This window comes from Erythrolamprus reginae, chromosome Z, assembly GCF_031021105.1.
Source record: "Erythrolamprus reginae isolate rEryReg1 chromosome Z, rEryReg1.hap1, whole genome shotgun sequence".
Taxonomy (NCBI): Eukaryota; Metazoa; Chordata; class Lepidosauria; order Squamata; family Dipsadidae; genus Erythrolamprus; species Erythrolamprus reginae.
In genome coordinates, this window is record NC_091963.1 from 149,498,083 (window position 1) to 149,523,873 (window position 25,791).

At 43.2% G+C, this 25,791-nt stretch overlaps 2 protein-coding genes across 2 annotated transcripts in view; one reads left to right on the forward strand and one right to left on the reverse strand.

Moving 5' to 3' along the window:
* Window positions 1–4,950, forward strand: part of ALOX15B (arachidonate 15-lipoxygenase type B) — a 30,945-nt gene extending 25,995 nt beyond the window's left edge. The window contains exons 12-14 of the mRNA XM_070729366.1: window positions 1,714–1,814; window positions 3,558–3,728; window positions 4,077–4,950. Coding sequence (XP_070585467.1) covers window positions 1,714–1,814; window positions 3,558–3,728; window positions 4,077–4,256 — 452 coding nt within the window. The 3' untranslated portion in view covers window positions 4,257–4,950. The remainder of the gene's footprint in view (window positions 1–1,713; window positions 1,815–3,557; window positions 3,729–4,076) is intronic.
* A 5,410-nt stretch (window positions 4,951–10,360) lies between these two features.
* GUCY2D (guanylate cyclase 2D, retinal) overlaps window positions 10,361–25,791 on the reverse strand; it is a 50,973-nt gene continuing 35,542 nt past the window's right edge. Inside the window, exons 14-21 of the mRNA XM_070726886.1 lie at window positions 23,993–24,156; window positions 22,472–22,664; window positions 19,766–19,940; window positions 17,638–17,736; window positions 16,311–16,405; window positions 13,527–13,612; window positions 13,130–13,257; window positions 10,361–12,158 (exon numbers count right to left, since the gene is read on the reverse strand). Coding sequence (XP_070582987.1) covers window positions 13,170–13,257; window positions 13,527–13,612; window positions 16,311–16,405; window positions 17,638–17,736; window positions 19,766–19,940; window positions 22,472–22,664; window positions 23,993–24,156 — 900 coding nt within the window. The 3' untranslated portion in view covers window positions 10,361–12,158; window positions 13,130–13,169. The remainder of the gene's footprint in view (window positions 12,159–13,129; window positions 13,258–13,526; window positions 13,613–16,310; window positions 16,406–17,637; window positions 17,737–19,765; window positions 19,941–22,471; window positions 22,665–23,992; window positions 24,157–25,791) is intronic.

Consider the following 25,791-nt stretch of genomic DNA (forward strand, 5'->3'; position numbering starts at 1 on the left):
TGCGGCTGTTTTAAAAGGTGGCAGCCGGGCTGGGGGGCTTCCCAGCAGCCTCCCGAACCCCAAACCTGGAAGTTCGGCAAAAGTTCGGGGTTCGGGAGGCTGCTGGGAAGCCCCCCAGCCCGGCTGTCACTTTTTAAAACAGCCGGGGGGCTTCCCAGCAGCCTCCCGAACGCCGAACCCGGAAGTTCGGGTTTGGCGTTCATAACACGAAAAAAGTTTGTAAGAAGAGGCAATTTTTTTCTGAACCCCGGGTTCGTATCTCGAGGGGTTCGTAAGACGAGGGGTTCGTATCTTGAGGTACCACTGTACCTTGACTTCAGCAAAGTGAAAAAAGAGCTGGATGCGGAATTGTGAGAATTGAAGTCCACAAGTTGCTAAAGTTGGACAACCTCAGTTTGAGGCCATGCCTCTACACGGTATTGTCTTTCAAATATATCTAGACGGTTCTGCCCCCCAGTACGAACATATCAAAACACATCATTTGAAATAACTTAATTTAATCAATGGACCATTGTTAATAACTGTTATGGTTGGCTCTGGGCCAGCTCCTGCTCCAAGGACTGTGGGGGTTGATGTGGGAGAATCCCCACATTATTAGAAGCCGGTTTTACTGCCAACAGCTTCCAACAGTGAAGCATCTGTGTCAGGGGAAGATTCTGGAAGTGAAGTAGGATCAACGGAGGAGGTAATTACAGGCAGCCCATTAGCTAATTACCCCATTAGTGAACCGTCATCATCATTATCATCGTTAGATTCAGAAGCCGAGGCATTCATAGATGTTCGCAGACGCAGGTTGATGTCAAGGAAGGAACAACTGTGCAAGTATTATAGGAAATAAGGAAGAACACCTGTGGCTGGGGCAATTAGGCTAATGGGGCTGCTGATAAATTGCCAGTATTGTTGCCTCTTGGCATGGGAGTTTATCCATTTGGAGAAAGAGAGAACTGTATTTTACGTCAGGATTTTACAAGGACTCTTGGACTAATTCACAGTTAAGTTTGGCTTGAGGACTCTTGAAGGGGGGATGGCTGTGATATCTTCACAGCTGCTTTTATCTGTTTTGCTTTTGTTTTGGCTTATCACAGCCTTCAAAGTTTGTGGTTTGTGGGAGAGCACTTTGGCTGATAAAAGTGTGTTTGGACCATAATTTTTCTTTGTGATAAACTGCCTTTGTTTACTTTACAAGAGAGTGTGTGTTTGAATTTCCACTTCAGACTTAATTGGGGCTTGTAACGTGACGCCCGGCATAACAATAACTGGATTAGCAGTGGAGACACACGCATAAATCAAAAAGCAATCCAAATTAATCTTCATTAGCAGCTGGAGTAAGTTCAGTCTTAACTCAAAGCAAGGCAATTAGTTCTTGTTATCTCATGTAGTTTCCAAAGATTTCTGTCTGGTTGGACCTTCTCCATAGTGGCTCCCTCCCTGTGGAACATCCTTCCTGCAGAGATAAGATTTCCCTCATCTTAAAACTCTTTTGAAAGACCTGGTTTTGACAACTGGTCTGAGTACCGCAGGGTGATACAGAGCCCATCAAGCGGTTGGTTTGATGGTTTGTCACCAGGCAGGTGGGGATTTATTGCAATTTCATTGGTGTTTTATTTTTGTAACCTGCCCAGAGTCACCATGAATGAGTTGAGAGGTCCTATAAATTTTCTTAATAAATAGGTAATCCCATCCTACCCATATTTTTTGAAAAAATTCTTCTAGGTTTTCCTGCATGCCTAGGAACTATTGCTGAGTTAACCAAGTATCTAACCATGATGGTGTTCACCTGTTCAGTCCGCCATGCCAGTGTCAACAACAGCCAGGTTTGGAGGGTCTTATTTCTTCTTCCTTAACTGTATGGGAAGGGAAGGTAGGTTGAACCGGTCATCTGGTTCCCCCAGCAAGATTCCCACTGACGCCCTAATTAAATCATGAGCCTCAAGCTAAGCGTCAAAAGGAATCCAGTTATTTATTAGGAGCTTCATGTCGGTGTGGACCAAACAGTGATGGGCGCCTACGGATACAGTCAGGTACATAGAACCGGTAGAAAAAAAATGATTTTTTTTCTTTTTTTCCTTTCTGGGCTCTGGGTATGTTTTTCCTATCGCAGTTAATGAGGTTGAATGTGTATATTCATTCATATTTTAGAAGAGCTGTGTGTGCATGTGTGTGTGTATGTGTGTACATACACATATAGTTTATATAGTAGATAATGTATATTTTTGTGTGCCTGTGTGTAATATGTATGTACACATGTGGCATATATACATAGAATTAAATAGTATATTTTGGATGTTCAGTAATAGTAAATAGATGGGGAAATTGTATCTCTTGGAGGCGAGGAGAGGCCAGGCACCCTAACCCTGATGTGAGTGACCTTTAAGCCATGCCCCAGTCACTTAATCATCAAGCCATTCCCACCTGGTCACATGGTCAACAAGCCACACCCACAAAATAAGCCACGCCCATAGTTTGGTAGTAAAAAAATTTGCAGCCCTTCACTGGGACCAAGTGAAGCCAACTCTGACCTCACTTAATTTGCGACCCAGTTCTGACTTTATTTCCACCTTGCACCCCAGGTGCATCATCAGTTACATTCCCCAACAAGCCATTCCACGTGTTGTAAAAATCACTCCCTCCGGCCATTGTAGGTCTGCATGGAGATGACCTTGACGTGGCCCGCTGGAATGTGCTTTGTTTTTATGGAAGTGCAAATTCCTCAATGCGGACGTGAGGTTCAATTTCCCATCCCCCCTGTCTATGGCAACTCAAGAGCAGGTCAGAAATGCTTCCCACCTTTTCTTCAACTCAATGCTCCCCAATGTTGGCTAGATACGATGGAAGGTAAACCAAGATATCTGTATGATATCAGTGGTGGAAATTTCACTGTACGGATGGAAAAGGGGTTTAAGAAATATGAGTCCATCTTGGAGATGAAGCTCCTTGGATGTCTCCATGCATAGAAATGATAACCCAGCACAACTTTTAATCTTCTTCTTTATCACTCCAGCACTTTTCTTTGTTCCTCTCTCCAAGCGACTTCCAATCTTCAATACAAATCAATTTTTGCGTTCATAGCCACCATGGCCTGGATGGCTTTTGCAAGCCAATTCTATTGCCACTGGTCGAGGGCCCCAGACCAGTTCTCTGTGGGGTTTTCCAATCCCAAAACAGGTTGCCAATAATGCCCCTTCTCTTCACCATTCCTCCAGGGCAGTTCTGACCTGGTTCCAACTGAACCAGGTCTCCAGATGACAGGGATTTGGGGTTACCCTTTGGAGCAGAGGGAACTCCGAGTCACTGCGGCACTTGGCCCTGCTCCACTCCCCATGCTTGGAGATGAAACTCCTTAGATGTATCCAAGATTGGAAATGGAGCTCCTTAGATATTGCCATGCTTGACAGATGGAGCTACAAGTTTTACCTGTAGAAAGCATTCCAGCATCCCAGATAGACAATGAGTGTCTCCTTTCTAGACCTCCTCTAGAGAAGAACTCTAGGGTGGGAGCTCAGAAATGACTCTTAGCTCAGAAGGTCCTCTAACTTCCAACTTCCTTTCTTTTCCAGTTTGATTTTGGAGCCTGGATGCCCAACTACCCTTCCACCATGAGAAGGCCTCCCCCGGAATCCAAGGGCCGTGTGACTTTTGCCGACATTCTGGAAACCTTGCCAGATGTCAGCACCAGCTGCCAAACATTGCTCATCTTGTGGCTTCTCAGCCGAGAGCGAGGAGACAAGGTGAGATGGATTTCTTTTTCAGCATCACAGATTAGGTGGCCCATGAGAGGGAAGGATTAAGGAGTGGTGCAGTGACCTAGAGGTGGAGCTTTTCCTTCAAGGAATCATTCCTCAGATCCCAGCAGATCTCCATCCTGGGAGGATTTCCTTGATCTAAGGGACTTCTCTTCAGTTAATGGAGCCCCCAACTCCAGAATATCTCCTTCAAAAGGGATGCATCTTGTGGTCTTCAAACATCTCCTTTGGGCTGATGGTTCTGCTACCACTAAGAAGTCTTCTCTCCAGAAGACGGCTCTCCATCCTTCCTAAGATGGAACCTCACCATGGCTTTCTTTCATCTCCTTCCAGAGATCGCTGGGTTACTACCCTGAGGAACATTTCACTGAGGAAGGCCCGAAGAAGGTCATCGACACTTTCCGAAAACATCTGGCCAAGATCTCCCAGGAAATTGAGGAGAGGAACCGACGCCTTCTGCTGCCATACCATTATCTCAACCCTCCTGAGGTGGAGAATAGCATCTCCATCTAAGGACCAGTCATTCATCCTCTTATACAATGAGGTTCCTCAGCCCCCCCAAATCGTGGAGGACCCTTCTGTGGAAAGACACCGGTCAAGAGTTCGTACACTCAGCCCACAACATCCAGAAATCTAGTTGTGGAACAGAAAAAACTGTGCTGAGGGTGTGTTAAAACGAGTGAGATTTTGCTGGGTGGTGATGCCAAAACATCTGGACATTTTTGACTCTCTCTTTGGGGACCCCTCAGAGTTTCTCTCAACCTTTACTCTGCTACCATCTAGGTCCTCAACTAGAAGCTCTACTCGATTTTCCTCCCCTGTTCCTTATTTTAGGACTGACAGTGGGTGGAAGGAAAATCTGGTCGGGTTCCAAGCCAGGAGACAAAACAGTGGAAATAAAATGGAGGCCAGATGCAGGAAACAACATCTCTGTTTATTTGGTAGCCAGGAACTAGCAGCCGTGGCACATTCCTGGAATAGCTGACTAAATGGGGTTGACAGTAGGTGGGCTTTTATACATTTTTTGGAGTTTGGGGATTGAGATATACTGGTCCCTGTGCATGAATATTTACTTTCCTACTTTAATGGCTGTTGCCAGATTCCTAAAGGGCCATGACAGTAAACCTATGGCATGTGTGCCACAGTTGATACGTGGAGCCATATCGGAGGGCATGGGAGGCATTGCCCATGTGCAAGCTAGCCAGCTGATTTTAGGGCTTGGAGACTTCAAGAAAGCTTCCCTGAAGCCCAGGAGTGCAAAAAATGCCCTAAATAAATCTAATAAATTGAATTGAATTGAATGTTCACTTGTTGGCATTACTAGTTGGCATGTGTCTACTAGGACCTCCCCGCAATCCATAAGAACAAAAGAACATAAGAAAAGCCCATCGAGTCCATCATTCTGTGTCACACAGTGGCCCACCAAGTGTCCATGGGGATCTTGAGCAGAAAGAGAAGGCAAAACGCTCCCTTGACCCCCAACAAATGGTACTCAAGGGAATCCCGCCTGCCTCAACCAACATAGAGGCGGCACATGGGCATCTGTTTCAATAACCACCAATGATACACTTGGCATCCATGTATCTGTCTAATCCTGCCTTGAAGCTCTCCAGGCTGACAGCTGTCACAACCTCTTCTGGAAGGGAATTTCATAAACCAAGGACCCTCTGGGGGGGAGAAATATTTCCCTTTATTTGTCCTCACTTTCTTACCTATGAGCTTTAGGGAGGAGGGGCCCCTCGTCCTAGTATTGTGTGATGGAGAAAATAATTTTTCTCTATCCACCTTTTCTATCCCATGCATGATTTTATACACTTCGATCAAGTCCCCCCTTCAACGCCGTCTTTCAAGGCTGGAGAGACCAAGGCATTGCAACCTGGTTTCATAAGGGAGCGGCTCCACTTCCTTGATCATACTAGTTGCCCTTTTTTGCACCTCTTCCGGTTCCATTCTATCCTTCTTGAGGTGCAGTGACCAGAACTGTACATAGGACTCCAAGTGTGGTCTCACCATCAATTTGTACAGAAGCAATACAACACGTACCGACTTATTTTCGATTCCCTTCCTAATCATGCCAAGCATGGAATTTGCTTTTTTTTTTACTGCTGCTGCACACTGGGTTGACATCTTCATTGAGCTGTCCACCAAAAGCCCAAGATCCCTTCCTTGGGTGGTCTCAGAAAGTTTTGTCCCCATCAGTTGGTAGGTATAATTGGGGTTGTTTGCCCCGATATGCATAACTTTGCACCTGTTTAGGTTAATCCATATGACCTCTCACCAGTAGTGGTGCTCACTTGCCTTTGCTACCAGCTCAGAGAGCTTGCGAATGCGTGCATTTTGCTTCGCTCGCACGCAATACTTCTGCAGATTTTATTTTTTATTTTTTTATTGATTGATTTTGTCCAATACACAATGAGGGTTTTAGTGGGTATATATCTATATACACATAGTAAAATACATGATGAAGGTTATAAAGGAGATACTCATAGTAAAATATATCTGAGAAATAATAGAAAAGAAGGTATAGTAATAGAACATATCAATGAAAGAATAGAAGAAGAGATATAGGAATAGAAGAAAGGAATAGGAGATATAGGAGAGCAATAGGACAGGGGAGGGAAGGCACTCTAGTGCACTTGTTCTTGCCCCTTACTGACCTCTTAGGAATCTGGAGAGGTCAACCGTAGATAATCTAAGGGTAAAGTGTTGGGGGTTTGGGGATGACACTACGGAGTCTGGTAATGAGTTCCACGCTTCGACAACTCGGTTACTGAAGTCATATTTTTTACAGTCAAGTTTGGAGCGGTTAATATTAAGTTTAAATCTGTTGTGTGCTCTTGTGTTGTTGTGGTTGAAGCTGAAGTAGTCACCAACAGGCAGGATGTTGCAGCATATGATCTTGTGGGCAATACTTAGATCTTGTTTAAGGCGTCTTAGTTCTAGGCTTTCTAGGCCCAGGATTGAAAGTCTAGTCTCGTAGGGTATTCTATTTCGAGTGGAGGAGTGAAGGGCTCTTCTGGTGAAGTATCTTTGGACATTTTCAAGGGTGTTAATGTCTGAGATGCGATATGGGTCCCAAACAGATGAGCTGTATTCGAGGATGGGTCTAGCAAAAGTTTTGTAAGCTCTGGTAAGTAGTGTGAGATTGCCAGAGGAGAAGCTACGTAGGATTAGGTTTACAACTCTTGAAAACTTCTTGGCTATATTGTTGCAGTGGGCTTTGGCACTTAAATCTTTTGTTATTAGTATACCAAGGTCTTTAACCGAGTGGGGATGCGCAGAACCTTCTGGGCATGCGCAGAATGTCCACGCTGATGTCTGGGCAGATAGGCAGAGCTTCCCACCACTGGTTTGCCTGAACCGGTGCGACCCGCTGGAACAGTGGTTCTCAACCTATCTAATGCCGCGAGCCCTTAATACTGTTCCTCATGTTGTGGTGACCCCACAACCATAACTCTAACCCCAATTCTCCCAACAGAGCTTCAAGCTGATTGGTAGGAAGGTCAGAGGGACACCCCCACTGTAAACGCCTGATTGGTCGGATTGTAAATATATGTTCCAAGGGGCCAGAATAGAAACATCGAAACATAGAAGATTGACGGCAGAAAAAGACCTCCTGGTCCATCTAGTCTGCCCTTATTCTACTTCCTGTATTTTATCTTAGGATGGATCTATGTTTATCCCAGGCAAGTTTCAATTCAGTGACTGTGCATTTACCAGCCACGCCTGCTGGAAGTTTGTTCCAAGCATCTACTCTTTCAGTCAAATAATATTTTCTCACGTTGCTTCTGATCTTTCCCCCAGCTAACCTCAGACTGTGCCCCCTTCTTCTTGTGTTCACTTTCCTATTAAAGCTTTAGTTCCTAACACCTTGGGAAATTTGACTTTTCCGAGGGTCTTAGGTGACCTCTGTGAAACGGTCATTCGACCCCCCCAAAGGGGTCCCGATCCCCAGGTTGAGAACCACTGCTTTAGAATATCACACAGCTGCTTTTCATGAGCAACTTCACACACTCCTACCCCTTCAGCCTCACCCCAAATCCTGTTGAAACAGGACATTTTTAAAAAAAATGGCATTAAGTGAAACAAGAGACCATAAACATTAGATGATCTGTAAGGGTCCCTTCCAGCACTGATAAAGAAAAGGTATTTTGCATTGGAAGAATACAAAGAAGAAGTAACAATGCTAGGTTCTCAGAATGGGCCAAACCACAAACAGCTACAGGAAATTTAAGAGACTATGTCCCATGTCAAAGAATAGTTCAATCCTGGTTGATATTCCATTATGTTACCATGTAAGGTGAAAGGAGGATATAAACATGTCTTCTGCCGGGCTCTCTGATAGGAGCCTCTGGGAAATTCAAGGGTACAAATTTCAGAGACACACACAGCTTTGAAAATTCAAAACAATGTTCTTTATCTCAAAATTCAAAATAAACTAAGCACTCTTTTTGTATTGCAAAGAGCACTCTTCCCAGAACAACCGGGTAGTTTGTACAATTTCCCTTAAGCAGTCATTAAGTACTTAGCTAGCAGCTGTGAAGACACTTCACACCCCTTCTTCTTCCAACGAGTTGCTCTGCTTTGGTTTCAAAGGCGTGAAAAAGCAACAAAGTCCAGCAACACAAGTTTCCTGACGAACTCCGATCAGATATTCTTCCACAACGGCCAAACCCACATGCCGCTATTTATAGTAGCAGCCCTAATCACTGGAGCCCCACCCAAACACAGGTGGCCTCATTTATTTCCTGTAATATGTTCTTACTTGGTCTCTTCTACGCATAATTCTGCGCTTGTGTGGGTCCAAAACGTCATCATCTAAATCAAGGGAAGATAAGGGAGATTGACTGCCTGGGCTGTGTGCCAAGCTCTCCTCTGCCGAGTCACTCCCACCTTCTTCGTCTGAGGAAACTAAACTCTGAACTGATTCTGTCGGCAATAACACAAGCCTGTGACATGTTGAATTTTCCCCTGCATCCACCCCCACATTCCCTGGGGCAGGAGCAGGGCCAGAGCCAACCACAACAAGCATGTTAAACAGCAATGAATGCTGAGTCATAGAGTGTAAACTGCAATTTGATTGGGCCAGAGCATTATAAAATGCAAAGCAACTTTACGATGGTCGTCTGCTGCTGTTGTTGTTCGTTGTTAGTGGTGATATTGTTAGTTGGCTGGCTGGAGCAGTTTAAGCATGAGTTAAATATTGAGTTAGAACTGTAGTGTTGATATGGAGAAACCTGGATTGGTTTAATATCTACTTGCAGGGGTGGGCTACTGTTTGGACCGGGGGTGGGGGTATAGAAAAATGGAGGGGCAGTGGGGTAGAAAAATGGAGCTCCACCCCAAAACACCCAAGTTGCACTGGAACATGTTGAAAGAAAATGCAGGGCATCCTGCATAAGCCATGCCCATAGTGTGGTAGTAAAAATTTTGGTAGCCCTTCACTGTGTACTTGTAAGTAAGCTTTGCTGCATTTAGCTAAAGTAAAATTTATTTCTGTAAACAGAAGACTAAGGCAGAAGATATTTTGCTTATACTGAAGAGTAAATCTGTTTGCTACTGTTTTTCTACAAAAATGTCTTCGTTATTTCTCTGCACTGGTTTCCAAACTGCCACACTATAAATTCTGGTATCTTGTCAAATCCTACTGCATAGTTCCATATACCCAGACATCCCATATAACGGAAAGCAAGTACAGTGATACCTCGTCTTACAAACGCCTCATCATACAAACTTTTCGAGATACAAACCCGGGGTTTAAGATTTTTTTGCCTCTTCTTACAAACTATTTTCACCTTACAAACCTACCGCTGCTGCTGGGATGCCCCACCTCCGGACTTTCGTTGCCAGCTAAGCACCCGTTTTTGCACTGCTGGGTTTCCCTGAGAAACTCCACCTCCGGACTTCTGTGTTTTTGCAATGCTTCAGGGGAATCCCAGCAGGGGAATCCCAGCATCGCAAAAACAGGCGCTTCGCTGGCAACAGAAGTCCTCCCCTCGCTGGGAAACCCGACCTCCGGACTTCCGTTCCCAGCGAAGCGCTCATTTTTGCGATGCTGGGATTCCCCTGCAGTATCACAAAAACACAGAAGTCCGGAGGTGGGGTTTCCCATGGTGGGGAGCCTCAGGGGAATCCCAGCAGAGCAAAAACGGGTGCTTCAGCTGGCAAAAGGGGTTAATTTTGGCCTTGCACGCATTAATCGCTTTTCCATTGATTCCTATGGGAAACATTGTTTCGTCTTACAAACTTTTCACCTTAAGAACCTCATCCCGGAACCAATTAAGTTTGTAAGACAAGGTATCACTGTATATGTGTCAGTTAGAAAGTTAGACACATGCTATTTTAACTTCTTAATGCGGTAACAAAAGGCTGGCCTGTACTAATAACCAATCCCTGATGTTTACATGTTTTTGTAATTGTGAAAAAGTATATAACGGTCTGCTTAAGCTATGGGTCTTTGTTCAGATCTTGGATGCTTCTAATCTCTCTTTGCGCTACTTAAATAAAATACATTTCTTTTGATTCTGGATGGTCTGTGTCCTGCTTTATTCTTGCCTCACTGTGGTGATCCGCTTTAGCTCCTACGACTGAAAGCAATCACAACAGCAGCCCAGCAATTTTGCAAAACATATATTTTTTAATATCAATCAAACAGATCAAACCAACAAATGACATTTAGGAAACGAACATTTTTGCATGCACACCAAACCCCTGTGTCAATGTTTGAGATCCTGAAGCTGGATTTTTGGAGGGGGGAGGGCGCAATTAAAAAAAATAGGGGGTTTTGTTCCTGTTTGCAAAATATTTGCTAAACTCCTTTTTCCCATCCAGAAAATTTTAATCAGCTATATCTACTGGCCCTATAGGAAACCCATTACAACAGAGCAAGCTTTAAAATTCAGAGGTGGAATTATTTTAGCCGTAACTTTGAAACGGTGGCCCTAATCTGGAGACACCCCCCCCCCCAAATAATTAAATTTAAGATAGTTTTGTATTGGCTTAGCTAAAGATAAAATTCTGATTTTATTCCTCTGGGGTTACAGAGTGGTCTTCCTTACTCATAAACTCCATAAGGGAATTCTGGGAGTCGAAATCCAGACTCGTATAATGTCGAGTTTAAAAAATCTCTGTGAGAACTGGATGACAGCCTTAAAAAATTCAAAGTCATGCAGAAATGTTAAAAAAAGGCTCAATGCATTTGTAAAGCCTGTTTGGTCAATATATATATTCAACCACGTTTCTCAATTTGAGTCACATGAGGTTTTGTGGTATTCAGGTCCCAGAATCTACCTAGTTTGGGGGGCGTTCTGGGAGTTGGAGTCCTCACAGTTTAAAGTGACCAAAATTAACACTCCTAATAATGACCAGTTATTTCAACATGCTATATTTTTAAACACCATTATTTCCCAGAAGGGAATTCTGCAGTAATTTGTTTCCTCAAATTTTCCAAAATCCACCCTTATCTCTCATGTTCAAGTAGATTTTTAAAAAAAAATACGCAAGATTTATAACACCATTTCTCCTGTTCCTCCTCAAAATATCTAAAAGTTACATTCTTCGATCGTAGAACAATTGGTCCTACTTCTCTACTTTAAAATTTGTCCTCTCTACCACTGCTTTTGAGGTGGAAATAAAATAATGAAATTAAATTCAGACTCCTGATGAATTCTTTAAGAAGAAGGAAGCCCTTTTTATATAAATTGTCACAAATATTCCTTCGAGGCAATGCTGACTTCTAACGGTTGGTCATCAGAGCCGAAGTACAATCGTCTTTGGTATCCAGGAATATTGTCTCATTCACTGGACAATCTCCAAGCTCCGTCCCAGCTTCAATTCTGCATGGATTTGGTTTCTTCTAAAAAATCAGAAGGCTATCAACAAACTCTCCTTGAAGGTCTCTTTCGGTTGCCTTGTGTTGTGTTGTGTCCACAAAGCCCTCCAAGATCAGTTCCAGGCGGATCATCACTGCACGATTTCTCTGAAATCATTGTCTTCCATTATTTTTTAGGCCTTTCTCTCCACTGCACTTTGCTAAGGAAATAATTAATGATATTATGGAATCCAGATGTCCATCTTTATCAAAGTCTTCAATGAGAAGTCAAGAACAATTGTCATTCCTGGCTTGGCCAAGGTCCCAACAGGTCCTTGGCTTTGATCTAAAGAGTTCAAACGAAGAGGACCAAGTTGGCTGAAATCTCAACATGCATCTCACCATTCGTCACTGTGGTTAAGTAAGAAGTCCGAGACCAGCCAAAGTCCTATCACACACCAGAAGTTTGAAAGTCGCAGAAGATATGGATGGGAAGGAATACATCCCTTTGGATTATTATGGGATGGTTCACTGCCAGGTGTGGATTCGTCCTCTCCTTGGAGATTCAAAGGCCTTCATCAGAAAACTCCTGGGATTCCATTGACCTGGTTAAAGAAGAATAATGAAGTTTTATATATGAAGGGATTGGATACTGTAGCCTAGAGGTTAATTCTCTGCCTTACAAGGCAAAGGTTGCAGGTTCAAGTCCCAGTGAGGGTATGGCTAGCTGATGAGGCCAAAATAAGGCCGAAATAGATCTATCCTAGTCTCCCTTAATTTTCAAATTAAGCAAAAAACCATGTGACACATACAGATAGAATTGTCGGCTATCAATAAAATTAACTGCCTTGGAAATGGCCCCGGGTTGGGCCGAGAGGCAAAAAAGGAGCTGTGATGTTCCTTCAATACACCAGGGTGATTCGACACAAAAATATGTAACCCTTCCCTGGTGCAGAGCTGAAGGGATTGGATACTGTAGCCTAGAGGATAATTCTCTGCCTTACAAGGCAAAGGTTGCAGGTTCATGTCCTAGTGAGGGTATAGCTAGCTGATGAGGCCAAAATAAGGCCGAAATAGATCTATCCTAGTCTCCCTTAATTTTCAAATTCAGCAAAAAAACATGTGACATATATGAGAGAGAGAGAGAGTTTGCTGTGAGTTTACGTCTGGTAGGCATCTGGAAACTAGCCCTAATCAACAAACAAATCCCAGCCATGAAAACTGACACCAGACCCAGAATAGCACAAGAAGCCACCACCAAGCACCCTTACCAGACCCAAACCCAAACCTACCCCACAGACAAAACACAACCACCACCCAGAAGCCATATCTCGGCAGTGCCTCCAACTGCTGCACTCCCCTCCAACACACACCATAGTATAATAGAGTATACTAGTGTAACAAGATAAGATAAAATATGATTACCTTACATTATACTATACTACACTACATTACACAACACAACATGACATGACATAACAAGATAGGCACTTCACTTCATGGTCCTCGACTTCCTTTTGAAGCCGGGACTCACAAACGCAGCCAGGGTTCACCGTCGATCCCATCTTGGCCTCACCTGCATCCCAACTGGCTTCATCAACCATCTTCTTCCCAAGTTATATCTTCTCTCCTGGACGAGCTTTCTGCAACTTCTCCTTCCGATCCTTGGGAATCTCATCCATGCTGATCCCGTGGCTGCTCGCCCTTGGAGGAAAAAGAGCAAAGTCAAGAGGCTGGGAGGTTGAAACCTTCTAGAACTGGGGTCTCCAACCTTGACAACTTTAAGCTTGGCGGACTTCAACTTCCAGAATTCCCCAGCCAGCTTGAGCTGGCTGGGGAATTCTGGAAGTTGAAGTCCGCCAAGCTTAAAGTTTCCAAGGTTGGAGACCCCAGTTCTAGATAACATTTCAAGAAACCAGTTGAATTTAATCTTGGTGGAATAATGTCCTTCTCCATAGATGGTCCCCTCTTACCCTGGTTTCAGGTCTGGGGGAGTAGGAATCGGTTTGGTAAAGCCATCGCGGCCAATGAGCCAATAAGTGTCTTCGGTTCCTTTTCCCTAAAAGAGAAAGCAAGATGCATCAGATGAGGGTAAAATTAAACATGGGTGATTCACACACCTTCAACCTCATTGGTTTCCCCCTGCTTCAGCAACGCCTTGCAATTTATTTATTTTCGTCCTTTTTCAAAAGTTTGTCTACAGATTCGCAGGCACTTTCCTTCATTTCTTTTGGGTTCCTTTTTTAGTTCCTTATACCAGTAGAATAGCAATAGCACTTATAGACTTTATAGCTCTCTCTAAGCAGTTTACAGAATCAGCATATTTGCCCCCCAACAATCTGGGTCCTCATTTTACCCACCTCGGAAGGATGAAAAGCTGAGTCAGCCTTGAGCCGGTGGTGAGATTTGAACTGCTGAACTATAGCTAGCAGTTAGCTGAAGTAGCCTGCAGTGCTGCAACTACTGTGCCACCCTGGCTCAATAAGAAGATATTTGCCGCCTGGGTTGAACTGTGGGCTTTTTAAAACACTCTCTAAGCTGGGTGGTTTTCTTATAGATGTTTTATGACCCAGCTAGATAACGTCATCAGTGCTAAAGGGGAGTGAGGGTGGTGAGAAGGAGGAGAAGAACTTCCGGGGGGCGGGGCAAAGCCGTTGCGATGTGCAGATTAGGGGCTCCTGATCTGTACCCGAAATTCTTCATTTTGTAGCCATTTAAATGGTGACAATTCTCCACGGTGGAAGAACTAACTAATTTGAAGAGAGGAGGAGGAAGGAGGAGGAGAAGGAGGAGATGAGGAAGTAGAGGTAGAGAAAGAGGGGGAAAAACTGTGGAGTCCTTAGTGATCTCTGAGCTGGGTAGTTTTCTTGCAGACGTTTCATGGTCCAGCTACATCACATCATCAGTGCTAGAAGAGAGTAAAGTTTGTGGAGAGGAGGAGGATGAGGAAGAAGGAGAAGTAGAGGATAAAATCTTCAGCTAAGCCACTACAAAACTACCTTAAATTTGCCTTAAAGAGGAGGAGGAAGAGGATGAGAAGGAGGAGGAGGACTGAGGGGTCCTTGGTGATCCATGAGTTTGCTGGTTCCCTTGCCAACATTTCATGGTCAACAATCCGCACACCCTTCTAGCACTGATGATGTTATATACAGTATAACAAGGGTCTGTTCTGGGTCCTATTCTTTTTAATATGTTTGTGAGTGACATAGGGGAAGGTTTGGTAGGGAAAGTTTGCCTATTTGCCGATGACTCTAAAGTGTGCAATAGGGTTGATATTCCTGGAGGGGTCTGTAATATGGTAAATGATTTAGCTTTACTAGATAAATGGTCAAAGCAATGGAAACTGCAGTTTAATGTTTCCAAATGTAAAATAATGCACTTGGGGAAAAGGAATCCTCAATCTGAGTATTGCATTGGCAGTTCTGTGTTAGCAAAAACTTCAGAAGAGAAGGATTTAGGGGTAGTGATTTCTGACAGTCTCAAAATGGGTGAGCAGTGTGGTCGGGCAGTAGGAAAAGCAAGTAGGATGCTTGGCTGCATAGCTAGAGGTATAACAAGCAGGAAGAGGGAGATTGTGATCCCCTTATATAGAGCGCTGGTGAGACCACATTTGGAATGTGTCCAGTTCTGGAGACCTCACCTACAAAAAGATATTGACAAAATTGAACGGGTGCAAAGATGGGCTACAAGAATGGTGGAAGGTCTTAAGCATAAAACCTATCAGGAAAGACTCAATGAACTCAATCTGTATAGTCTGGAGGACAAAAGGAAAAGGGGGAACATGATTGAAACATTTAAATATGTTAAAGGGTTAAATAAGGTTCAGGAGGGAAATGTTTTTAATAGGAAAGTGAACACAACAACAGGGGAACACAATCTGAAGTTAGTTGGGGGAAAGATCAAAAGCAACGTGAGAAAATATTATTTCACTGAAAGAGTAGTAGATCCTTGGAACAAACTTCCAGCAGACGTGGTTGATCAATCCACAGGAACTGAATTTAAACATGCCTGGGATAAACATTGTAAGATAAAATACAGGAAGTAGTATAAGGGCAGACTAGATGGACCATGAGGTCTTTTTCTGCCATCAGTCTTCTATGTTTATATGTTTCTACAGTCTCAGTTTTCCGTCCTTCGGATATCCGACATTCTGGATTACCCAACGTCGTGGCTGCTTGGGGGTGTTGCTGTAGGCATTTCTGGGGGGGGGGCAGACACGCACCCAAACATGACAGTCACGATGGGAAAGCAAACTGGGAGGAGGGAAGAGAGAGAGAGAGAGAGAGACGGGGACAGAAGCAGTACAGTAGAGTCTGGATTATCTGACATTTCGGCTATCCGACGGTCAGCCCGGCCGTTTATGTCAAATAACTGAGACTCTGCTGTAGTTGGGTAAATGAAATGTCTGCATTTCATTTACCCAACTATAGAGACCAACAAGAACAACGGCACAGTCATCATCATCCTCCTCCCCCCCTTCCCCCTCCTCTTCCTCCCCTTCACTTTCTTTCACTTTGCAATCCCCACTCCCTTCTGGCACTGATGAGATTAGCTAGCTGGGTCATGAAACATCTTCAAGAAAACATCCACACTCAGAAAGCACCAGGGACCTCTTAGCCATTTATTTTTTTGTGATTTTTGTGCCTGATACGCAAACATGTTTCTTTGTGGTTTTTCATCTTTTTTTCTCGGCCACTCTTTCTCGTCGGAGCCATCGCTTAATACACACACAGTCCAAATACATTTTTTTGCGATACCTTCAGCTCTGTTTTCCCTCGTAAATCCAACTTGTAACCTTCTTTGAGAGCATGCAGTATCTCCACCGTTTTCAGGTTGACGTGGATCCGATAAGCTGCAAAATAATAATAATAATGACACAACACCAACACATTCTTGGATGCACACTGCTGCAACAACCTAGCCAAACTAGGCAACAACAACAATTGCTAGGTTGGTCTGAGGTGGTTCCAAAAAGTTGTGATGATGGCTGTGATTTACCACATTAAGAGAAGCAGAGCTTTGATTGTGCAGCCACCACCTCCTTGTTGACCATTTTTGACCCTCTCCTACCGATTCTGCTCATCAGCTTCATACTACTGGATCTACACGTGTACTAGAGCTCAAACTAGCTACTTCATTATTCTCTGCCTATAGTACAGGAATCTTCCCAGAATTTTTCACCTGGGAAAGACAAGATAAGATTTCGACTTAGAATTTAGAAGAACCTTATTGTCACTTTGAGTGTACACTAATCGGCATACATTAAAATGAAATTTCGTTGTGTGCAACTTTCATAGAGTCACCCCCTCCCTCCAATATATGCTACATAAACATGACAGATTATATCAGTACAAAACTATGCATATACATGCATATATTGTATGGCACAAGGAAACAACACAGTCTAGTTCAGATGTATCCACGTACAGGGCAAGAAAAACTAATCTTATTTATTCACTCATTATTCATTCTTTCATTCAATTTCTTAGTCTGGATTCATTAAGTAAACTGTTGTGACCTTTCGGCTGCTGGCCCCTCTAGCAGCTGAATCAGAGGAGGAAGAGGAGGAGGCTTGAGAGTAAGGGTCTGCATCAGGGCAACCTGAGGACTTTGAGGGTGAAGGGTGTCACAATTATTCATCTCCGTGCCCTGTCTTTTATCCCTAGAGATGGGGTGAGGCTTCACTAGCAGCAGTGGATCTTCTGTCCCAAGGACCAGCTCGTAGATTTCCACTGCTCTCCTCTCCTCTGCCTTCTGTGCATCTGTGCATCAGGCACAGGACCCAGCTGTTCCTCCTCTTCCTCCTCAGCCACCTCCATACCTGGAGGCTGTTGACTCTCTATCTAAGGGCAAGCAGACAGCCCAGGCTCCACCTTTTTCTCCCTTTGAAAGCCCAATTCCTTCTCCCCCTCGAGGGACATGTTGGCGATCTTGCCAGTGTCTTGTTTGCCGTTTCTTCCCCCTCAGAGCTCTCAAGTTGCTTTGGTGCTGACCTTGATTCCCACACCTCCTCATCCTCCTCTAATTTGGCTGCTGGAGGGGCCAGCAGCTAACAGGCCACAACCTAAGGAATGCATTACTCACGAAGGCCGGTGGACTCCATCCGCGAGGCAGTGTTGACCGTGTCTCCGAAGAGACAGTAGCGTGGCATCGTCAATCCCACCACGCCAGCCACGCAAGGCCCTGTCGAGGACATCAGACAAATTCAGTCCTTAAAACGTCAGGCGCAGGTGTCAACCAATTTTCAGCACACGTCTTATTTTTTAAGGGAAAGGTGGAGACCCACCATAAAAGGACACCCTTCAGGCTTGCCGCGCCATTCCTAATGACCTACCTTTTTTTTTTTTTTGTAAATTTTGTAAATTAATTTTTAACAATTTTATATTACACACAATATAAAACAGTGCATAGTGAAATGTGCCCACCACCCAGACACACACACATACCCCACCACCAAATCGGGGGTGTTTCTTATACAGTGGTACCTCGAGATACGAGTTTAATTCGTTCTGGACCTGGGCTCTTAAGTCGAGCAGCTCTTATCTCGAACGACTTTTCCCCATAGGAATTAATGTAAATAATTTTAATTGGTTCCAGCCCTCAAAAAACTCACAAAGTTAGTCTAAATTATGCAGAAAGACATGTTTTTAATGAAGAAATGTACATGTACATATAAATGAATAATGAAGTTTCTTTCACTTAACTTGTAAACTTTCTTAAACTTTTAAATTTACATATGTTCAACTTCTCTGCCACCCAATCCTGTAGGACAGAGGTCCCCAACCCTTTTTGCACCAGGGACCGGCTTTAAGCGATCAAGAGAGGAATGGGTGAATGAATGGACGGAGGGTGGGAAGGAAGGAAGGAAAGAGGGAAGGGACAGGAACAGAGGAAGGAAGCAAGGAAACTTATGAAAGGGGAGAGTAAGAGAGGAATGAGTGAAGGGAGGGAGGGAAGAAGGTGGGAAGGAGAAAGAAAAGAAGAAATAGAGGAAGGGAAGGTAAAACAGAGAAAGAAAAAGAGCAAGAAAGAAAGAAAGAAAGAAAGAAAGAAAGAAAGAAAGGGGGAAGGGACAGGAACAGAGGAAGGAAGCAAGGAAACTTATGAAAGGGGAGAGTAAGAGAGGAATGAGTGAAGGGAGGGAGGGAGGGAAGAAGGTGGGAAGGAGAAAGAAAAGAAGAAATAGAGGAAGGGAAGGTAAAAGAGAGAAAGAAAAAGAGCAAGAAAGAAAGCTACAAGCACCCCCCCCGAGCCCCCCAGGCCGGCTGCAACCTTTTAAAACACGCGCGCCGCTTCGCAGCTGTCTCCTGAAGCCGAACGCGGAAGTTAGCGTTTGGCTTCAGGAGACAGCTCCTTGGCGCTTGTATCTCGAATTTGGGCTTGTAAGTAGAACAAAAATATCTCTCCCCTCCCAGCTCTTATCTCGAGTTGCTCTTAAGTAGAGCAGCTCTTATGTCGGGGTTCCACTGTATAATCCACTTAACCCAAGAGCAATATATCTATTTACATATTATAGAGTGATTCCAATTTATTTCTTGTAGCTTGGTCTCGGATTCTGCTCGTCATATATCGTCTTACCTTGTCCCACCGTCCCATCAGTTGTCCCAACTCAGTTTCATTATCCGAATTTATCCTTTTATCCATAATTTCAAATTGAATATGGTCCACCATGTACCTATACCAATTTTGCATTGTCCATTTTGTCGCATCTTTCCAACTCAAAACTATTACTGCCTGAGCGCTTTCTATTGCTATTTCTATTTATTTTTCTAAATTCTCCCATCGCATTGCTTTTAACTAGTACTGCCATTTCCTTAGTGATTGTCCATTGTATGTTTAGCATTCTATTGATGTCCTCTTTCATTTTTTGCCAAAATTTCTGTGCTATCCTGCACTATTTCCAAAACATATGCATAAACACTCCTTTATCTTGACACCCATGCCAACAATTCCCCCTGACATTCTGCTGAAAGTGTGCGAGTTGAACGGGAGTAAAATACCACTTATGTAATATTTTCCTTCTCATTTCCCTGATTCTTGTATTTTTAATTTTCCTTATATTTTCTACTACATTTTCCATCTCTTGTACCTCTACTTGTATCTCATTTTGCCACCATTTAGTCAATCCATCAATCGTGTCCCCGTCTGACTTCACTAGCAATTTATATATATTGGTTGCTTGCACCTTTATACCCTCATCCTAATGACCTACCGGAGTGCAGGCCGATGCGTATCCGGACCGGTACGTCTGGCATATGACGCATCTTGAAAGTGCCAACCGCACTGAGGATATCAAGGGACATGTTGGCGATCTCACCCGCGTGTCGTTTGCCGTTCCGTTTTGGCAGCCCAGAAGCTACCATGTAGGCGTCGCCAATGGTCTCCACCTGTCAATCAGAAGAGGTTTAATGTTTAAAGATAAATCTATGAAACGTTGGAAATGCCAGCATGCACCAGGCTCTTTTCATCATACATTGTGGACCTTTGCATAAGGCCAAGGAATATTGGAGTCGGATTCAAACATGGATGGAGAATATGTTGAACCAAAGTATAGAACTGAAACCAAAGACGTTCTTGTTGGGTATTTTACCCAAAAAATTTAACAAGGAAGATACATATTTAATTGTCCATGTAATGACAACAGCTAGACTTGCATTTGCACAAAAATGGAAAGCAACAAATCCCTTCTGAAGGAGAAGCAATCAAGAAAATTTTGGACTGTGCAGAGATGAATAGACTGACAATGAAAATTAAAGACAAAGAAGACACAGAATATTATAAAGTACGGGTGAAATTTTATGATTGGATAGAAAATGAATACACATAGAAATTAAACTAGAATGACTATAAAAGAAGAAAATGGAGAATGAATAGTGGTAGACCTAGATGACAAATTAGATTTTGAGGAGGCAGCATTAGATAAGTAGCATATGCTAAAATAAAGAATTGTATGTATAGCAATGATCAAAAATAACAAATTTGGAAGAGACACCGATAGTTTTAAAGTACAGGAACAAATTATCAGCCTGTTAAACGAGAGATAAATCAGGATAAGATTCAGTGAAGGAAAGGCAAAGAAGGAGAAAGAGGAAGAATAACAAACTGATGAACTAATAATAGGTGAAAGGGGAAACAGGTCAAAGAGACAATGACCAAATGGGCACAAAACTTTGGCTATGATATTAAATTAGAAGAATGGCAACAACTTTGGAGCAGAATTTTTTTTTTTTTTAAACTGACACTAGCCACAACTTATAAAGAAAACTGGTACAAAATGTTCTACAGGCGGCACAGAACATCAATGCAAAACTAGCTAAAACTCTCCACTATCACTCACCAAAATGTTGGAAGTGTAAAACAACAAATGGTTCATATTACCATGTGTGGCGGCTCTGTAACAAGACAAAAATATATTGGAATAGAATTCAAAAAGGGCGAGAGGAAATACTAGAAGTGAACATCAAAAAAAACACTGGAATTCTTTTTCTTAGGAATAACCCACGGAAAATACAAAAGAGATCAAATCTACTTAATTCTGCACATAATAACAGCAGCAAGGCTAGTATTCACACGACCATGGAAAAACGAAAATATACCTTCCAAGGAGAAATTAATAGAAAAGATTATGACTTACGCGGAAATGGACAAATTAATAATGGAAGTAAAAGACAAAGATGAGACTGAATACTATAAGAGATGGAGCAAATTTTATTATTGGTTAGAAAACAAAAAAACCCAATACCTAAAAATAGTCAAACAAAGAGAATGAGGATTGCCCAAAATAAAGGAATAAGAGCAATGCCTATGTAAGGCATCAGACCAGATTACCGCCGGGACCGCCTTCTGCCACATGAGTCCCAGCGACCGGCTAAGTCCCACAGAGTTGGCCTTCTCTAGCTCCCGTCAACTAGACAATGCAGCTTAGTGGGACCCAGGGGAAGAGCCTTCATTGTGGGGGGCCCTCCCCTCTGGAATCAGTTCCCCCCAGAGATCCACACAGCCCCCACCCTTCTCGCCTTCCGTAAAAGCTTAAAGACCTATCTGTGCCGCCAGTGTGCCAACGAGTGTAGTATGTCTCGCTATATGAATGGGAATGAATGATTTCAAATGTTATTAGAGTTTTTTAGCTATATTAATTGGATTTTTAAAGATATGTATATTGTTTTGATATGTTGTGAGCCACCCCGAGCCTTTGGGGAAGGGTGGCAAACAGAATCCAATAAATAAATAAATAAATAATAAATAAATAAATGCTGTAAATGCTGAAAAGTATATAACAATAATAAAAATATTTGTTGGTAATACGGAATTATTGTAGTATGAAATAAGTCACAGGATAGTCACAAAGTGTCCAATGTTTTTAAATGTTTGCTTACATGTATTTGAATTCAATTTTTTTAAAAAACTTATTATTTAAAAGAAAAAGAAATAATAGGTGAAAAGTAAGACATTGATTTAAGAATGATTGATAAAAATGTACGATTGTGTATATTCTAATGGCGAACCTGTCCCCCGCGTGCTACAGGTCAGTGAAGGTCTCCACATCATCTGGTGCATCACTACTGATGCACCCCCAGTGACTGGCATGGGTGTGTGTACATCTGTATTTGCGTGCATGCACCCATGCAAAGACACTCACACGTGAGAGATTTCGCCGATTTTCAGCGATTTCTTCAGCGATTGGAAGTTGAATAGAATATCAACAGAAAGAGAAGTACTCAGGGAGATCATGGACCATGCAGAAATGAATAGACTTACAAAATTAAAGACAAAGAAGACTCGGAAGATAAAACCTCCAATAACCGGTCCCAGTGACTGACCAAGAATGGACCCTGCAACGTTATGCTGGGACCCATAAATTTCCCTCCCTTTGTGGTCTGTTTTCTGCCCATAACCAAGATGGCGGATGTGTCTTCACCTTATAAACGTCATGGGAGCCGATGATGGCATCGAAGAGGGTGTAGAGATCGTTGAGCAAGTCGACCACCTCTATGGGGTCACTCATGGCTGAGATGGTGGTGAAGCCCACGATGTCGCTGAAATATAAGGTCACCTCTTCGAAATATTCAGGTTCCACAGGCGCCCCCGTCTTCAGGGCCTCGGCCACAGATCTGAAGGGATCGCGAGCAGAAAGATAAGTTTGAGGCCACTGAACAGTCTTGAAAATAATGAATCCAAGATAGGCATTTTGCAAAAAAATAAAAATAAATTACACACTAACCATCCAGCAGCCTCCAAAATTGCCAGATTACAGGAATTCTTAGATTAAGGGCATCTTTCAATAGATTAATGTTAAGTTGTTAAATTAAGTTAAAAATCAAGTTAAAAGTTAAGTCAAAAGTTCAGTTAAGTTAAAAGTTTTTAAGTTAAAAGTCAAGATAAGTTAAAAGTTAAATTCAAGATTGAGTTAATTTAGAAGTTAAATTCAAAGTCAAGCTAAGTTAAAAGTCAAGTTAAAATTTAAGTTAAAAGTCAACAAGCTAAACGTTCAGTTAAAAGTCCAGTTAAAAGTCTAGTTAAAAGTCCACTTACAAGTTCAGTTAAAAGTTCAGTTTAAGTTAAAAGTTATTAAAAGTCAAGTTAAATTAAAAGTCAAGTTAAAAATCAAGTTAAAAATCAAGTTAAAAATCAAGTTAAAAATCAAGTTAAATTAAAGTTAAATTAAATTAAAGTGAAGTTAAAAGTTAAGCTGATAGCAGATCCTGTTTGAGAGGAGATTGATTTGGTGATGTGCCAGCGGCCTGTACAGCTGACACCCGAGTTGGACAGTGCGGAGGATGGCGAGGACTTGATGCCAGAGGCAGAGGTTCAGCCAGGGCCTTTGGAACCCCCAGCACCTCATAGCAGTGATGGGGAAGAAGAGGCTTCTCCTCTTCTTGATGCAGGAGCCTGCAGAGCTGCCAAGAGACAGGAATGGTTTACTCCAGAGGAGGTCTCCTTGGGACTAACACTGGGGGCTAATTGGCCACTCCCCTAGTCTACTTAAGGACAGCAGAGGCAGCCAAATCTCTGCAGGAAACAATGTTTGAAATGTGTTTGTTCATCGTATGTCTCGTGTCTGGAAAAACTTTGCTCTGCTTACCTACTTCAGTTTGTTTACTTAGGACAACCTCTGGGCATTTTGCCAAGCTTCATGAGCTATCAAAGACTAATTGCTTTTCTGTGATTTAAGACTTTCTGAACTTATGCCAGCTGTTAATGATGATGAATTAGCAGTTGGGCTTTTGCAAGAAAAAACTGCCTTTATATTTGTGTGTGTGTGAGAGAGAGAGAGACCTCCACTAAGACAGTTATTAGTAGTCGGTTATTGATTAAAAATAAGTTCAAACAAACTGTGTTTTGCCATGTTCTTAGCTGGGGCAGAATATTGAATCCTGCAATTTGGATTTGGTCTCCACCCTCCTGGCTGAAGGTCTTTTGGGTTTTGAGAGAGACTCACGGGGGCAGCATCTGTGTTAATAACTTATCGGTCTTCTGTTTCTCTACTTCCAGCTCTTCGGTTCTTTCCCGGATCAGGTCTTCCAAATTGGTGGAATATTGTTCCAGCATACGTAACATGGAGTCAATGATGTTGGTCTTCCTTCCTTTATTGATGCCTTTAAACTGCAGGAGAACAGAAAGAAGTCTAGAAGCCGACCCTGTTTTTATATCTCACTCTTCAATTACCGTATTTTTTGGAGTATAAGACGCACCTTTTTAGCCCCCAAAACAGGGTGAAAATTTGGGTGCGTCTTATACACTGAATGTAGCCTGACCCAGACACCTTCTCCTTTTGGTCTCTGCCTGCCAGCAATTTACCCTCCTTGCAGCAAACAGCAGCTGAGTCTGCTTATCACAAACAGCTGATTATCGGTCTCCCAATATTCAACTGATAAACTGAAGTTGCCAGGAAGTCAACGTGCTAAAATGAAAGTGAAACTAAAGCTATACAGAGGGCAAATTGCTGGAGGGATCAGACTGCGATGAAATTGGCTGTTCCTTTTTTGCTGCAAGGAGGTAAGTCAACAACTATAAATGCCTATAGCAGTGATGATGAACCTATGGCACGGGTGCCACAGGTGACATGTACTGGCATATCTGTCGGCACATAAGACGTTGCCCTAGCTCAGCTCCAGCACGCATGTGCACACCAGCAAGCTGATTTTTAGCTCACACTGAGGCTCTGGGAGGGCATTTTCAGCTTCCAAAGTCCCTGGAGTCTGGGACGGTGAAAAACGAGCCCACCGGGCCAACTAGAAGTTGGGGAGTAGGCTGTTTCTGGCCTCCAGAAGGCTTCCGGGGGATCTGGGGAGGCAATTTTTGCCCTCCTTAGGAATTGAATTTTGGATGTGGGCACTCATGCAGGCTTGATAGTGTGTGTGCATGCGTTTTTGGCACCCGAGGCAAAAAAAGGTTCGCCATCACTGGGCTATAGAAAGTTCAAATTATTAGACTTATATATGGAGGGATGGCTTCAGAGAAGACATGGTCAACCTATTCTCCAGGTCAGGCAAGAAGCAATGGATGGAAACTAATCAAGGAGAGATTCAACCTAGAACTAAGGAGACGTTTCCTAACAATGAGAATAAATTAACCAGTGCAATAATCTGCCACCTTAAATTGTGGGTAGTGTTGGGCCAACCCAACGAAGTTCGGGTTCGGCGAACTCACCCAAAATTTGCCATGAAGTTTGAGTAAGTTCGCCAAACCCGAACCCAAACCCAAATCCGAGCAGCAGCATGCCGCTTCGGCATCCTTTTCTGTAAAAATAAACAAGGAGGTGGGGAATTCGCCTCCTCCTTTTGCTTCTTTTTATTTTTACAGAAAAGGATGCCGCAGCGGCACTGCAAGCAAAAGGAGGTGGGAAATCCCACGAAGGGATTCCAGGGGCGGGGCTTTGACATCACGGAGACTCCTTCCTCCCTGTTTCAGCCGGCCAGGAAGTAGTCTCCGTGATGTCAAAGCCCCGCCCCCGGAATTCCTTCATGGGATTCCCCACCTCCTTTTGCTTGCAGTGCCACAAGCAAAAGGAGGTGGGAAATCCCACAATGGGATTCCCCAGTCTCCTCTCGGGCGGCAGCATTTCACGGTGTTCAAGCGAATGCCAAACCCGAACCCAAACTCTACCCAAACTTGCAAGTTCGGTTCGCCCAACATTAATTGTGGGTGCTCCATCACTGAATTTTTTAAAAGAAGAGATTGGACAACCATTTTTTCCGGAATGATCGAGGGTCTCCTGCCTGATCAGGGTGGGGGGGC